Source organism: Haemaphysalis longicornis, unplaced genomic scaffold, assembly GCF_048455015.1.
Source record: "Haemaphysalis longicornis isolate Haplotype H1 unplaced genomic scaffold, Haemaphysalis longicornis Haplotype H1 scaffold_2, whole genome shotgun sequence".
In the NCBI taxonomy this organism is placed as follows: Eukaryota; Metazoa; Arthropoda; class Arachnida; order Ixodida; family Ixodidae; genus Haemaphysalis; species Haemaphysalis longicornis.
In genome coordinates, this window is record NW_027526295.1 from 127,697,493 (window position 1) to 127,712,968 (window position 15,476).

A 15,476-nucleotide genomic window follows, 5' to 3' on the forward strand; every position below is an offset into this window, starting at 1 on the left:
GGCGCCCTCCCGCATTAAGAAGCTCTATGCGTATACTTTGGCGCACACCACACCGCGGATCAGTGGAATAACTGCACGACGCAGGAACACTTGTAAAGGCTCCACAAGCCCTGTAAAATGTGCCGCATAGTTTCCTTGAAGCGGCGCTGCCCGTCGGACTGTACTCCGGATAGCAGCACGCAGTGAGGCTAGCGAGCGCGAAAGGCGACGGGAGAGCAACTGGACCGTGGCTGTTTGGAAGTTTTCAGCTACCGCAGTAGGCAATGTAATTGAGGCTGCGTTGGTACTTGCCACTAAAAATGGATCAACAACGACACTTTTGTTCTATGCTCGCGAGGTGCGGACATGGCACATTTGCTAGTGTACGGGGATGCTATTGTGCAGACCCCGTGATCATATCCTTTCAGAGCGTGCATTTAGTTTACATTTGTTTACTGTTTACGGCGGTTGCCATTTTCTTGACGAGCCAACAAGAACACCGGTGCTGAATCGCGTAGTGGGGCCCTTAAGGGTTTTTTTCAACACCTATTAAGCTAAATGTAAGGCACCAAATTGAAACTACATCCACAACCATTTTACACCTTTGTTTTTTATTGTAGTGTTTTGCATTGTTGTTAAAGAAATCCAGTGGAGCCGCGGCGCAAGGGTTTCTCAGTGCCGCGTTTCTTCTTTACTGCTAGGTTATCCTGAAAGCATGTGATTACAGTTTATGAACTAATAATGGCGCTATCCCAATAGTCCAAATCGTTTTTTATAAAAGATGGGCCTTATTTCAGTTTGGATATACTCGCAATGACCCAAGAAAGATCAGAACCCTGCACTTCCGCGTGATCCTAATGGACCCTAAACACTCACTGTTGACCTTGAAAGGACGCTCCTACATGCTGACGGTCCAGGATGGCGAAGCAGCTGCAGTGAGAGGTTCTTACCTGTGTCGGGTTAACAGCGATCGCATGGAAAGTGCGCGCTTCGCCATTGATGTTCCTGGTAAGTCCCTTGACTGGGGATTTTGCTTCATATAATTAACCGGAAATCGCCATTTGTACCTATGTTTCTCTTTAATGTGCTTATGTTCTCGCAAAGCCCGTGGTTTTCTTTGTCGTCATCATCATCATAATCATCAACATCAGCGTGGTTGTTTCCACTGCAGGACGAATGCCTTTCCCAAAGATCTCCAGCCCCGTCTCCAGAAGAGTTTGTGCCCGCTGCCCTCACGTATACTCCTGGCGAGTGCTCGCAGAGTCCATGCTTTGCCCCCGAATTTTCCCAGCTCATCTCTTCGTCGACTCCTCGGCCGACCCCTATTGCATTAACGGTGTAATGGGAGCCACTCTGTTAAACTGGCGATCCACCAGTTGTCCCTTATGCGCATTACGTGCACCGCGCACGCCCATTTTTTTTGTTTACTTTGAACTAGAATATCTTTACCTTAGCCCATTCAGACCTGAGACTTTTATTCCAAGATTTTTTTTCCGTGGAAATTACCTCAGTGAAGCCCAAAAAGCAATACAAGACCCTATTCCAGCCGCTCAATCGATATAAATGACGGCGACGTGTCCTATTTGTAGGACACCAGGGCTTAGTGCTTGTAGAAAGCGATAACACAAAAAAGTAGGACAACAACGTACTTCCTCTCATAAGGACTGATCTGAAGGTGCAAATACTAGCGCAGACGGAAAAGCTTTTACAATGACACAAAGAGCTTAATTTGAGTGACAAGCGTTCAAACGGTTTTTCGTGCAGAGATGCACAATTCCCTTCTCGCACTTGCTTTTAGACTTTGTGCTACATCTCTCAAGCTTGCATCGCTGTTCTTTCGGTGCTAGCAGAGGCCAATGGCCAAGCTGGTCATAGCGGACGTGAGATAGTAGTCGCTGGATGGTGTAGATGTGCCTTTTCCGACGCTGAAGAGAAGATCAAGATGGCCTTCCGCCTTTTTGGGGCTGGTCGGTAGTCGCGGGTTTTGTAATGGTTTCAGCTCCGCTCATTGTGAATTCTACCAAATTCATTTGGTCCCACTTGCTGACTCATTGAATGTGAGCTTGACGCTTGTATTTCATTTATGAATTTGTCAAGCAAGGTTAATGAAATGTGTTATTACTCTGAGGGTCTATGTTTTATAGTAAAGATGTTCGGTACAGACGTATCGGAATATCGGTTTTGTCCACAACACCCGTGCTCCGGTTGCATTCCAGAACATCCGCGGTACGCTTTACCTTTATAAAGCCTCCATCCACCTTCGTCCACCTTGACACTTCATCTTGGTCCTCAATGCCAAGCAACTTGGGTACCAGTGCTACCGGCTGGTGTGAGCGCCTGCATGTGCCATAATCAATACTAATTCGTAACGACATCTTCCCTGCCATTACGCCGACGCAGCTCCAGGCCCTTGCGAGGCCTGGGACGCGCTTGCTTTTTCTGTTTTTTGTTCACACCTCTGTCGTGGTCAGACCTGTCGTTCAATCTTCTAATCAACGCTTTCCTTTCGATAAGTTCAATGAGACTTGGAATGACACCTCAACGCCCCGGCCTTCACGCCCAGCCCTCACATCTGGCTCCGTCGACGCCCGAGCCTCTGTGCAGCCACGCAAGTTCGCCAACGCGATAACTAAGCCTATCATCGTCGTTCGACAGACGGTGCGCCATTTTGTCTTCCTCGCCCGAACGTTTCCCGCCGTTCGCTCGCTCGCCTCCTTGTGCGCGTGTGCGTGAACGTGCTGGTGAACGCACCGGCAAGATTGTGTTGTGTGCGTGAACGCCTGCGTGCAGCCGGCTCCGCGGAATATCATGCCGAGAATTGTGTGGGAGCGCCTCGACCCAGTGACGATGTCGCGTCTAGGCATCGACTTTATAAGTGAAGAATTGGAACGGCAGCAGCTGGAAAACGCCGGTTCTTAGGAGGACCTTATTCAGCGACTCGAGGCCGACATTTAGTAGCAGCGTGAAGCTTGCCCCCCGGGTTAAAGCGAAGGCTTCTGCCTCGTCTGCTGTGGCGCCTTTAACGCTATCCACAGCCACGTTACAGTCTTGTCTTGCCGTCCCAGCAGCTACCTCGCCCTGCAATAACGGTGACGACACTGCCAGAGCTGTCGTCTTCCATCCCACCGTTTGACGGTTGGCACAGCCATAGGGTTAAAGTATGGCTTGATGACGCGCAACGAGTGCGGTAGCTGGCTTCGTGAGACGACGCTATCACACGCCTGACCGCTCCTACACAGCTCGAAGGTACGGCGCGGAACTGGCACCTTGCTTTGGGTAACCCCTACGCCACTTGGGTCACCTGGAGTGCAGCCCTAAAGGACACACCTTCCGCAGGCATGACCGTCATCGAGTGGCAAGAAAAGCTTAAAAAGGAACCCCAGGCCCCGGGCGAAAACCTACACGAGTCTGCCTTTGCCAAGTTGAAAATCATTGAGCGTTGCCCCGTAAAGCTATCTGATGCTCAAAAGATAGACTCCCTGCTGCAGGTACTGCGCACACAACATATCCTCACTGCTATAGCAACCAATCAGACACCCACGATAGCTGATTTTATCACCACCTGCACCGGCCTCGACTGTTGCGCGCAACATCTCCATGCCAAAGCAAGCCCGCCACTAGTTGGTGGTTTTGTAAAGCCGCCGACGCTACGATGTCGTGCCTCTAGGTATTCGGAGCGTGAAAAGTCTCACCCACGACCGTCGCCACCACAGCTTTCAAGAAGTACACCAGGAGCTCGCATTTCTCTGCTGCCCACTGATCAACAAGAAGCCGTTTACGCAGCTATTTCGGCACAATATAAAACCCCTGCTTTTCGTCGCGGCCAAAACCTGTCCTAAGCCGTCTGCTACCAATGTCATGACTCGGGGCACTTCACACCCAATTGCAATACTCGCACAAGCTGCTTACCTCCGGCAGTCTCATCAGCGCCTCCAAAGACGGCCAGGGCACAGATGCCTCCAGCACTGCACAGTACACCCGTTACGTTTGATGCCTCGCAGCAGCAATGCCCCTTCTTCAACGCAAGCGACGTTGGAGCCAGTGAATGCGAAGCGCTTCGTGACTCGGGATTCAAACTGACGCTGATATCTAAACCCTTTGTGCCTGCAAGCGTGGTCACCTTGAGGACTTAGTACCCTCTTGTTAGAGGAACACAGTGGTTCCTGTCCATGCTGTATTTTTAAAGATATATGTTAGCCCATTCTCAGGAGTGATTCGAAGCTGCTTTTTTGGATGATAATGTACTCCTCTTCATTCTTGGTGAGGACTGGTACGCGGCACCAGAAGTACGTCCTATGTTCGAGCCACCCAAACCAATGCTCTTGCAGCATACAGCCACGCATGTCACGATTATGGCAAACCAAAAGCTTGTCTCAAGAATGGCAAATGCTGTGACCACAGTTAGGTCAGTCCTTTCTCGTCGAGAGAGAGAGAAAAGACTGACCAGGAGCCAGCCTAAGTACCAACGACTGCCTGCAACATGAATCGCTGCCTTTACCAGAGCAGGCACCATGGTAAGCGTAAGCCGCCCAAAAGTTGTCATCAAGTAGTGCCCCTCTCGCATCAGACTCCCTCGCATGCGACATGGTGCTCATGTGCATTCTTCCTGATCTTCCATCCGCGCGCATTGGCAGCGAGCCCACTCCCAGCCAGCAGTCAGTTATAACAGGTATATTGACCGAACAAAATGCTGTTTTTGCTCGCAACAATGATCATCTTGACCATTGCACTGATACGAAGCACGACGAAGCTACCGCGTTGCCCTGCAGTGGGAGCCCTTACCGGTACGATGCACAAGGCAAGCAGTTCCTGAAAACTGAGGTGCCCAAGCGAAGCGTGGCTTTCAAATGGGGAATGTACTGAGCTAGAAACCATCAAAGCTATCATCCGTGCCTTGCTGATTGCAGCCGTGTGACCGCTAACTCTACCTCAGCTTCTGTGCGAATTCAAAAGCAGCAATGGCAAGGAGCTTCCGTTCAAACAGCATGGCTTGTGTGACCCCTTCACTTTCTCCTGAGCCTCTCGAATACCGTACGTTTGACCGGGCTGGGTGACGAATCCGAGTTCTATGTCAGGCCAGTACTCGCGAAGGAAGTCCAGCGCAGGCCAGATCTGACGATGGAAGTCCAGGGCAGGCCAGTTCAGACGAACTAAGTACAGAGAAAGGGTGCTGCTTTGCGGTCCCTTTCCCAGACTCTTCTGGTCTAATCGAAAATCTGCTGGATTCCCATCTATGCTTCCAATAAAGAGAAGAAAACATCAAGGTGCCAAGACAAATACCGCGGACGACTTTCGTAACTCTCACTTCAAATGAGTAACAGGAAGAAGGTACGGCCAATAATTACTAATGATCCTGTGCTTGAATTACCGAAAATACATTTTCCCTCTTTACTTTGGTGCAGATCACTTCTTCAAGGCATCAGCAATTCCTCGGAGTGACCTTGACGCAGCTAGCACTGAGGAACTCGAGGCTACGGAAGTTCCGCCGACTGCTGTCATATTAGCGGGCCACACCGCTTTGTTACGGTGCAGTCTAAACTTCATTGCTGGGCATGAGGTATGGAGTTTATTCACCCATAATGTAGGAACTTTATGTTTTTTCTTATGTGTTGCGCCTTTTCTTCTTTTTCACCACTTCTGTTATACAAAATTATTTAGCGGATACAATTCACCAAACCTATAGAGTGGAGATTTACTATGGCATAATATGAGAATGAAAGAATTCCTTCCAATAATAACTAGTAAATTTATTTCTAAGAACGCAGTATTTGTTTATAAAATACACGTTAAAGTTGTGTATGTTATGTAGACCGCAAAGCAAGAAATGAAGTGGGAACACATTGAATGAATCAGACGAGTGGCGTACCCATTAAATATGTTCCGCAATTAAACATAATAATGCAGATGGCTTGTATTTTTATGCCAATGATAAATTAAGGTGATTAACCCGTCTTTATATCGCACAGCAAACACATTTTGCATAGTTGTGGCACAAAGTGTACAAATTGTTTAAAAGCTCAAAATCAAACAACTGTTTGGCATGGTTACAAGAATATCATCAGCATTTCAACATCACCGTAACACGCAACCAAAACCAGATTGTGAACGAAAATTTGGAAATAACCTAGCATCGCTGTAGGCTTGAAAACCGATGACTTTTCCAGCCAACGCTCGGTATAACTGATGCACGATCTTTGTTTCAGGATTACGTTGAAAAAGACATTGCTATATCATGGTCTTCTTAATATTCCGGGTCAAGTAGGCTTGTTATGAGCTAGTAAAACCATAGCTACCACAAAGGAAGCTGTTTACCGAATCGCGGTGGAGGCTAGAAGGTGTGAAAGGAAACACAATTCCCGTTTTAATGCAAGATGCACACTGCTCGTTCCCTGGTACCACTGTGTGTCACAGTTAAGACTTAGTTCTCCAAGCGCCAAACTTGCAGTTGTCAAGTAATGAGCTCCTTCCTTTTTGCACTGTTTTATTGCGAGTATGCGGTTATAAACCAAGCCTAAGGCTACTTGTTGTTCTACAAATATTTTATTTCCCACAGGAGTAGAGGAAGAATGTGGTGATATTTTCAATGCTGATTAATTACGAGATCAACTAAAACCAGCACATACTTGCACGAAAAACATCATCATCAGCAGCCTGTCTACGCCCATGGCGGGGCAGACGCCTCCCCCATAGATCTCCTATTATCTCGGTACTGGGCTAACTGCGACCAATTTGTCCCCGCAAACTTCTTGATCTCATCTGCCCATATAACTTTCTGGCGCCCCCTGCCACGCTTGCGTTCTCTAGGGATCCACTCTGTTACCCTTAATGACCAACAGTTATCTTGCCTCCGCACTACATGCCCTGCCCGCACCCATTCAAGTTACACTTGGAGGTAACAAAAACAAACTTCCAAATATACCAGTGTAGCAATGTCGATGACATTGCTTGCCGCTAAACAAGGCTTGAAGTTCCTGGTTTTTTTTATCGTGCTTAAAAGAAAGACCTGTGCTGCATTTAACCTTGTCTAATCAGGAAAAACCCATTGAACGTCGGAAAGTGCAAAGCAGGGTTTTAACTGACTGTATTATCTCGAGGTATATACACACACACATACATACATACTATTGGGATCGAAGGGGTAAAAGTAGGTAAGTTACTTTCCCCAGGCAATATCAAAAGCGGTGACGAGAGACAATAATTAGTCTTTGCCTTCTCGTTTCGCCAAGCTAGCAAGCTATCTCCCACCCCGCACCTGCGCGCTGTGCCGCGCCAGCCACGGCGGGCAATGGATCGACGGAACAAAGGAAGCGACAAGTGATTTCGCTCATTGACATTTAATAGTGAATAACAAACATACAAAGAGCATGCAGGCTAGCTGGTTGACGGCGAGGATCTAGTTCCTCGCATGGGCAATTTAAGGGAATCGAGAGGTTAGACTCACCGGGACAACAGTCATCTCCCGGGGTGCCTCAGCGCACTCACGTTTAACTAGCTGGGACGCCGATGGCAGGCATTGTCGCAGTCCTTTTTGCCCGATCCTCGAAGGAAGGAGGTCACCAGGCGCGCCCTGCCGCCTCGCTTCCCGAGCTCCAACTTGTCGCCGCTTGCATGCCGCGCGCTGTCGCCGGCCACAAGACACTCCTCCGGCGAAACGGCAGATCCCCCATGCCGACGTCTCGCCACGCAAGTTCCCTCGAGGAGCAAGCATTGGGGTAAAGCCAAACGAAAGGGAACGCGCTAAGGTCGCGTTCCCACATCCCTCTAACCTTAAACATTTCTGTACGGTGGCAAGAACACAGCTCGGGGCATCTAGACGCAATGTTCGTAACACTAAACAAAACATGAAAGTTCGCCCCGCGTATTAGCTGTCCTCACACTCGCCGTCATCAAATAGGTATCGGTAGCCGCATGCATAATCTAACGGCCATGCACAATCTAACGCTAAGGTGTCGCAGGTGACACCTCTGAGGTGACGGTGCACACGTTGGCTCGAACAGGCATGCCAAGACGAGATGCAGCGCTGTGTACGGAGCTGCCTGCAGCTCGTCCCTCCGAGAAGGCAGAAGCAACACCAATGCACACCGGGCTGCAGAGTTCTCAGCCCAGAGTCCGACATAGCGCAGCGCAGGCCAACATGAGCAATCGTCGCTCGTGCTGGCGCTCTTCTCAGTCGGCGGCGGTGATCAGCAGGTCTCGTCCGGCCCTGGCCGAAGACAGCAGGCAAGGGTTTCGAAGGGTAGGGCTGAAGCCAGCCCAAGCAAGTGCAGCGACGGCGCTGGCAGATGACGTCCGTACAGCTGCTGCTCTCAGCCCGGACACGCCGAGGACGTATCGGCAGTCCCAGGAGCCTCCCGACCACAAATTGTGGCCCAGGCACCTTAGTGATGCCATGCGATGCAGCACAGGACGGCGCCACCCGCACTAACAGACCCTCCATCATGGAGGAAGACAGCAGCCGTAGGGAGCTCCAGCGGATCCGCAGCTAGACCGCCTCCAAGTAGCTGCCACACCAGGACAGCCCCCAGTGTTCTCCTGCTCTCGAACGGACGCAGACCCGGAACAGCAGGTCACAGCACAGACATCGCGTAGCAAGCAAGCCTGGGTGAATCAACTCGCATAGCGTGTAACATCAAGCATTACCGCAAGACCTGAAGTCAGGCAAGGAAGAAATGCCATTCCTGAGCATCGGCCACGTGCCACGACGCTAAACTATTGCGGCTGTCAAAACACGGTTCCCGACAGCACACACAAAAAAAAAACTCACATTCTTAAGGCGAAGGAGATATTTTCCACGCTACGTGCAGAACCACTTAAAACAAGCATTCCGACGACACGCACCCCATCATTCAGTGGAGAATAGGGGCCGTTTCCCGTCAGTCTGCTCCCGAGCTACGTCCCCCTCGGTCATTCCCTCTCCCACATGGTGCCGGCTCCGAAAATCCTTCTGGCAAGCACGACCGGCAACGCAGAGGTTTTCACTACTGCCCCATTCGCACAGCCGTGAAGGAGACATCGGCTTTGCCATCGGCCCTACCCGCTCGCTGCAACACCAACCGCTTAATGAGTGGCGCCGCCCATCGCGTCTCGCGATATCGGAACGCACGGTGCCGAGCCGCAATACCAGACAGCCATTACGGGACCCGTGGCCCCTGGTCACACACACGGTTCCCAGAGCCCCGACTCCCGGACTCGATAAAAGAGACAGCAGAGAAAAAGAAAATCGGGCCAAACAACGCAGCTTCCGTACTGGCTCACTTCGGGCTTGCAATTACAGCGCGGGCCTCACGCCCTAGCGCTTCAAGGGTGCGGGTCTTCAGAATTTTAGTGCCTCAAATTGCCAAGCCAGAAACGTCCCGCCTAAATAGCGCACTGAGAAAACTCGGCGCTCACATGTTCTAGCACGATGTAGCAACGTTCACTCCACTCTCAAGAAAGTACGTCTGCGTCCGCTAGCGAACCGATTCACGCTAGCAGTAACTCTTGTCAGGTTCGGACAAAGAACCTTTCTGTTCCATGTTCGGAGAGCCAGCCCCACGTTGATGCGCCAGATATGGGTGTCGTAGGGGTAATGTAGGTTGGTTACGTCCCCCTGTAACACCAAAGCCGGCGGCGAGAGACACAAATAAGCCTTTGTCTTCTCGTTTCACCCAGCTAGCAAGGTTTCTCCCACCTCGCGACAGCGCGCTGTACCGCGACAGCTGCGGTGCGCCGTGGTTTAGCGTAACAAAGGAAGCCACACGTGTTTTCACTCATTGACATTTATTAGTGAATAATAAACGTACAAAGAGCATGCAGGCTAGCTGGTTGACGGCGATGGTCTAGTTCCTTACCCGGACAATGTGAGGGAATCGAGATGTTCGACTCACCGCGACAACAGTCATTTCCGGGGGTGCCTCAGCGCGCTCGCGTTTGCCTTGCTGGGACGTCGATGGCAGCCAATGGCGCCCTCCTTTTTGCCCGATCCTCGAAGGAAGAAGGTCACCAGGCGCGTCCTGCCGCCTCTCTTCCCGAGCTCCAACTTCTCGCCGCTTGCATCCCGCGCGCTTTCGCCGGCCACAAGACACTTTTTCGGCGAGGAGGCCGGTTCCCCTCGCCGACGTCTCGTCAAGCAAGTTCCCGCGAGGAGCAAGCATTGCGGCAAAGCCGAACGAAAGGGAACGCGCTTAGGTCGCGTTCCCAAAATACATACATGCATACATACATACATACATACATACATACATACATACATACGTAAATGCCTACGTACTGTGCGGTACACTCTTGAAGAGAGCACGAGGAGTCAATTGCAACACCAGCAAAATGTCTTCGATGCCCTCCGTTGAATACCTGTAAAATGCACGCACTCAGTGCCTTCGGTCATGCCGAGAACGACGTTTCGGTGCCTCTCTTTCGATTTTACATGCACCTGCGCTTATCCGGAGCAGACGTATTGAAGCACACGGCCTTGTTCTGCGCTTATCTTTGCATACATGATATGTCCGTAAAAGGTGAATTATACTGCTTGTAGAGGGTCTGCCTTTGCATTGATTCTGGCTTGAGTACCCTGACTCAGTCCTGTTACTAAGTCAGAGGTAGACTCCAGATGTCCAGAAGACATCTTGCTGTAACCACACAAGTGTCCCTCAAGATTATATAAAACATTTTTCAATTGTGGTATTTTATTCATTTGAATAGTGTTCCCCTCTAGAATGCAAAGTAGCCCGACTCAAGCTCTTGTTTTGCTCTTTGTAGGCGTGTTTTCTTCAGAGGCAATGTTTAAAGTACGCTAAATGCCGAAGGAATTTTGGCATGGTCAGTTTCCCGGACTTTAATGAAAGCATACGCACGTGGTTACACCTTCATTTGTGTAAACCAAATGAGAAGTAGCATCTTTGCGTATGACATGTTATAGATTTGTAAAAGGTTGGTACTACAGATCCGTCAAAGTTACTATTTTCGCTAACTCACCTTGATATTACATTTACAGTCAGGACACGACCGGGCTGTAATCAACCAGGTGAAAAATTTGAATCTACTTATCTTGCTGTCTGCTCGCAAGAATTGTCAAAGCACTGATATGTTGCCTACCTACGGGGATATTTCAGGTTTCATGGCTTAAAGAGGACACCGGAAAAGTTTTAGCAGTCGGAGAAAACGTCATTTCAAACGATTCTAGAGTATTTCTAAGAGATGAGGCAAACAAGTCAGTCAATCTACTCATCTCAAATGTGCGACTGGAGGACAGCGGAATTTATGCCTGCCACCTCAACAGCGACCCCAAAGAAAAATTGCAGTTTAACCTTCGAGTCATGGGTAAGTGCCTTGTTACAAAAAGTGTTTAATGTACTAACGGCCAACAGCGTAGTTTACGTGTTTTTCTGGATGCTCCTCGTTGGCAATTCGTTATCTGGCGGGCATGCATATCGTGCAGCATTGAGAACCGTCACACTAAAGACCACGATGGCGTACGTTGTACTCGTAACAGCTCAACATCTTCCCATAACGTAATATAAAAAGCATTCACCAACCAGTCCTTCGGAACTTCTCACAGTTACACAGTTTAGATTGAGGCACCGTTATTTCTACGCAACGAACCAAGCACATCAAATATAACTTCATCGAGATATACCGAGACACCGACAAAATTTCGATATATAATTCTTAATTGCTTTTACCGGCAAAGTAATTAGTTGAAAAAGTCATCTATGTTTACTCAATAATTAACAAGTGGGAACTGCTACATGCTTCTGCTGTTCACATAGGCCAGCCTCAGGTATTGCTTCTAGCTGTCATCACAATTGGCAAACCAAGCAACTGCTTCTGCAACACAAATTTCGATTGCCCGCTGTTCTCCGACTAGATATCTGTGATAACAGTGTCGCAGTTTTAACGATACCTAATCAGAGAAGAAGGGCTGGTCGTCGTAGCGCGATCTGGAGGCAACCACAGGGCATGTAGATTTTTGACAGCTGGTGGCAATACCCAAGGCCTGCCTTTGTGAAAGACAAATTATCAAGCAGGCAGCAGCACACAAAACGATGTTAGCACAGCATAGATAGGAGTTATAGCATAAACCCACAAGAATGCCAGCTGTTGATTTGACCTCAGTAAATACCTGTTCTGTTATCCTGTGTACAGTAATATGATGGCAAGGTCAAAGAGTAAAACCAGCCCGTAATATTTTGAAAACCAAGCTATTTTTGGTACAACATTACCTATAGGTGTTAAAGCAGTACAAACTACAGGCGGAAGAACCTACAAACAAAAAATATGTAACCTTAAAGAAGTTATTTATTCGTGAGCTGTGATGGTGACTTCATGTGGCAGGAATCAGAAGTATGGGTTGTTCCTATGAATCCTCTGGCCTCCAGCCGTGTTGCCAGATGCCAGCGCGATGCCTGGGTATAACAATGCACGGTACGTGTCACTTAGAAAGCGGATAACTTGTGAATAGCGAAACTCATCAGACAGAGAGGGACAGCTACCAGAAGGGAAGTATAAGAATTAAAGAGTCCAGTAATCTTCATTCTTTGCCAGAACGAATGGTTGAATGAATGTATCAACAAGAAATCCAATGCGCGTACGATTACCATACCCCCTAATGCGAAATTTGTGCGCAGCGCGAGCTGCAGTCTTTTTGGTAATGGGGATACCTGCTGCGTGTCAGGAAATGATCGCGCGATCAGCGAACCCACGGCGGCGCGCGGTACTTAGCGCTTATATCGCAGCGTTTCGCAATCACCGGTGATAATGTTGTTGCAAATCCTTTTTGAACCTTCCGCGGCAATGTCACATGGTTTGGGTGGGCCACGCACGTAGTACTAGCGTCTGCTGAACTTGCGAGGCGAACGCCGTGAGATTGATGACGTTGTGGGCGCCGATGTAGTCGTGCGGCTGACCCTAGATTTATTTGCAGAGGAGATTTGGCGGCAGCAGGAGTCCGCCAGTCGGGGAGCGCCCGTGGAATATGGCCGAGCAGCGCAGAGGCCTGGGTGTTCTCTGGCGCTTGGCTCCGTCGTGCGTGTCGTGGCCACGCGCTGCTGACACTTGCACAGCGGCCCATGGTGATGATAGTGGGCGCATGCTTTGACGACGAAGAGGCCGCTACAGGGCCCCCACCCCCCTAACCGCAGAGCTCGACAAGGAGGAATAAACGACAAAGGAAAAAAAAAGAACATGAGCAACAAACTAGACGCAGGGTAGCATGAGCATGAAGAAGGCTGCATAAGTAAATGTAGAAGGTGTGTCCACGGACAAGGTCTTTGAACAGTCCACGTCGTCAGCTTAAGGGCTTTCATAGGGTATTGTAGCCTCGGTGTTCTGGGATGGGAGTATAGCAGCGGAGGAGGAGGAGGAATAAACGTTTATTGTGCACACCACGATGTGCTCAGCCTCCCAAGTCCAGGAGGCCGCGAGTCCGAGCTGCGTCCAGAGCTCGTTGCACCAGGGCTTGCTGTCGCTCTGGTGCTGAGCTGGTCAGCTCGGACTCCCACTGCTCAGAGTTGGGGGATGGGATGGGGTTAGGGTGGTGAGGACAAGAGAAAACAAGGTGGTAAGTCGTGAGAGGTATGTGACAGTGCGGGCAGTTGTAGGGGAAAAGGGACGGCGAGATGTGGTGTAGGATGGGGTGATTATAGAAGGTTTCAGTTTGCAGGCGGCGATAAAGGGTGGCGTGGTGTGTTGGGAGGGAGGGGTGGGGCGGGGGGTATACTCTTCGTGTGTGCCTGTAGTGGGACAGTATGGCACTGAAGGTGGAATCAAGGGCAGGGAGCGTGTCTTCAGTGGTGGCAGGGTAGCACCCAGTGTCGGTCCTTGAAGTTGGGAGTGCCCGGTAGTGCAGATCGCGGGCTGCGGCATGAGCCGCTTCATTCCCAACCAGGCCGGCATGGCCAGGAGTCCATACAATGGTCACTTCTAGGTCCGGAGGTAGGCAGCGTAGCATGGGTAAGGCTTGCTGTGGGGCGAGACCGGCCTGGTAAAGGCGGCAGGCTTGCTGTGAATCGCTAATGATGGTGAGATAAGGCTGATTTCGATGTGTAGTAATGGCATGGGCGATGGCCAGGGCTTCGGCTTCGGGTGTAGGCATATTTCGGTAAGTTGCCGCAGTAAGGGTGTTGCCAGAAGTATCCAGGGTGACAAGCGTAACCGGAGAACTGGGGGAGGGATGCGCAACATCCGTGTAACGGGTCTGCGGGTCATTGCCGTAACGCTTCTCGAGGTGGCGTACTCGAGCTTCTCTTCGCGCCCGGTTGTAAATGGGGTGCATGTGCCTGGGTATGGGCGCTGTTCTGAGTTGTTGCCGAATGGAAAGGGGGATGCGCTGTAGGTTAAGACGAGCAGGGGGCGGGGTTCGGCCTATATTATGAAGAACCTGACGGCCTGTGGGGGTGAGGGCAAGTCTTTGCAGCTGAGACACGCGCTGGGCTTCGATGAGTTCATTCAGGGTGTTGTGGAGGCCAAGTTTCATGAGACGTTCGTTCGCGGTGTAAGTAGGCAGGCTGAGGGCTGATTTGTACGTCTTTCTTATGAGGGCGTCCAACTTGTTGGTCTCTTGGGGTTTCAGATTGACGAAGGGGGTCCCATAAGTGATACGGCTGGTGAGCAAGGCTTGTACGAGGTGACATGTGTCTGACTCTCGCAGTCCATATGAGGAGCCCCGGATACGGCGAATGAGATGCGTCAGCTGGGAGACTGTCTTGTGTAGCTGTGGTAGGAGAGCTGACCCGGATCCGTCTTGATGGAATGGAACTCCCAAGATGCGAAGCGTGGGAACTTGTGGGATGGAAGCACCGGATATGCTGACTAGGGGATCGGGAGTTGTGTTAGCTTTTCTTCCCCTAGTACGAGCACGAAGAACGAGAAGGCCAGATTTAGTAGGTTCGCATGTTAGTCCTCTAGGTTGGAGATATTCCATTGTTGTGTCAATAGCTTGCTGTAGGCTGTCTTGCTGCTCACCGCTAGAGCCCCGGGTTGTCCAAATGGTGAGATCATCAGCATAGAACGCGTGGTGAATTCCAGGAATTTCTTGCAGCTTGGCCGGGAGGTGGAGCATGGCGATGTTGAAAAGTAAAGGTGAAATAACCGAACCCTGGGGTGTACCTTTGGCCGGGGTGTGGAAACAAGTTGAGGTGAGAAGGCCCAGGCGGAGAGTTGCTGTTCTGTCTCGCAAGAAGGCACTGACGAATTGAAAAGTTCGCAGTCCACATCCCGTGGTGTTTAAGTTATCTAGTATGGCCTGATGTGTAACATTGTCAAAGGCACCCTTGACGTCTAATGTAAGAATGGTCTTCGGGGTGGTGCGGCTGAGGTGGTCAAGCACCTCTTCCTTGATCTGGATGAGCACATCTTGCGTGGAAAGGTGTTGCCGAAAACCAAACATAGTAAGAGGGTAGAGGTTCTGCTTTTCTAAGTGATCGGATAGGCGTTGATGTATCAGGTGTTCAAGAAGCTTTACGAGGCAAGAGGTCAGAGAGATTGGGCGGAGAGTGGTGGGGGTGAGGGGTTTGTTCGGCTTC

The 15,476-nt window shown here is 50.2% G+C and overlaps 1 protein-coding gene across 2 annotated transcripts in view; it reads left to right on the forward strand.

Moving 5' to 3' along the window:
- The window catches only part of LOC144169204 (uncharacterized), a 215,640-nt gene that overhangs the window by 50,438 nt on the left and 149,726 nt on the right, over positions 1-15,476 (forward strand). For both annotated transcript variants that reach the window (XM_077698246.1, XM_077698247.1), the window contains one exon: positions 777-987. In XM_077698246.1, coding sequence (XP_077554372.1) covers positions 777-987 — 211 coding nt within the window. The remainder of the gene's footprint in view (positions 1-776; positions 988-15,476) is intronic.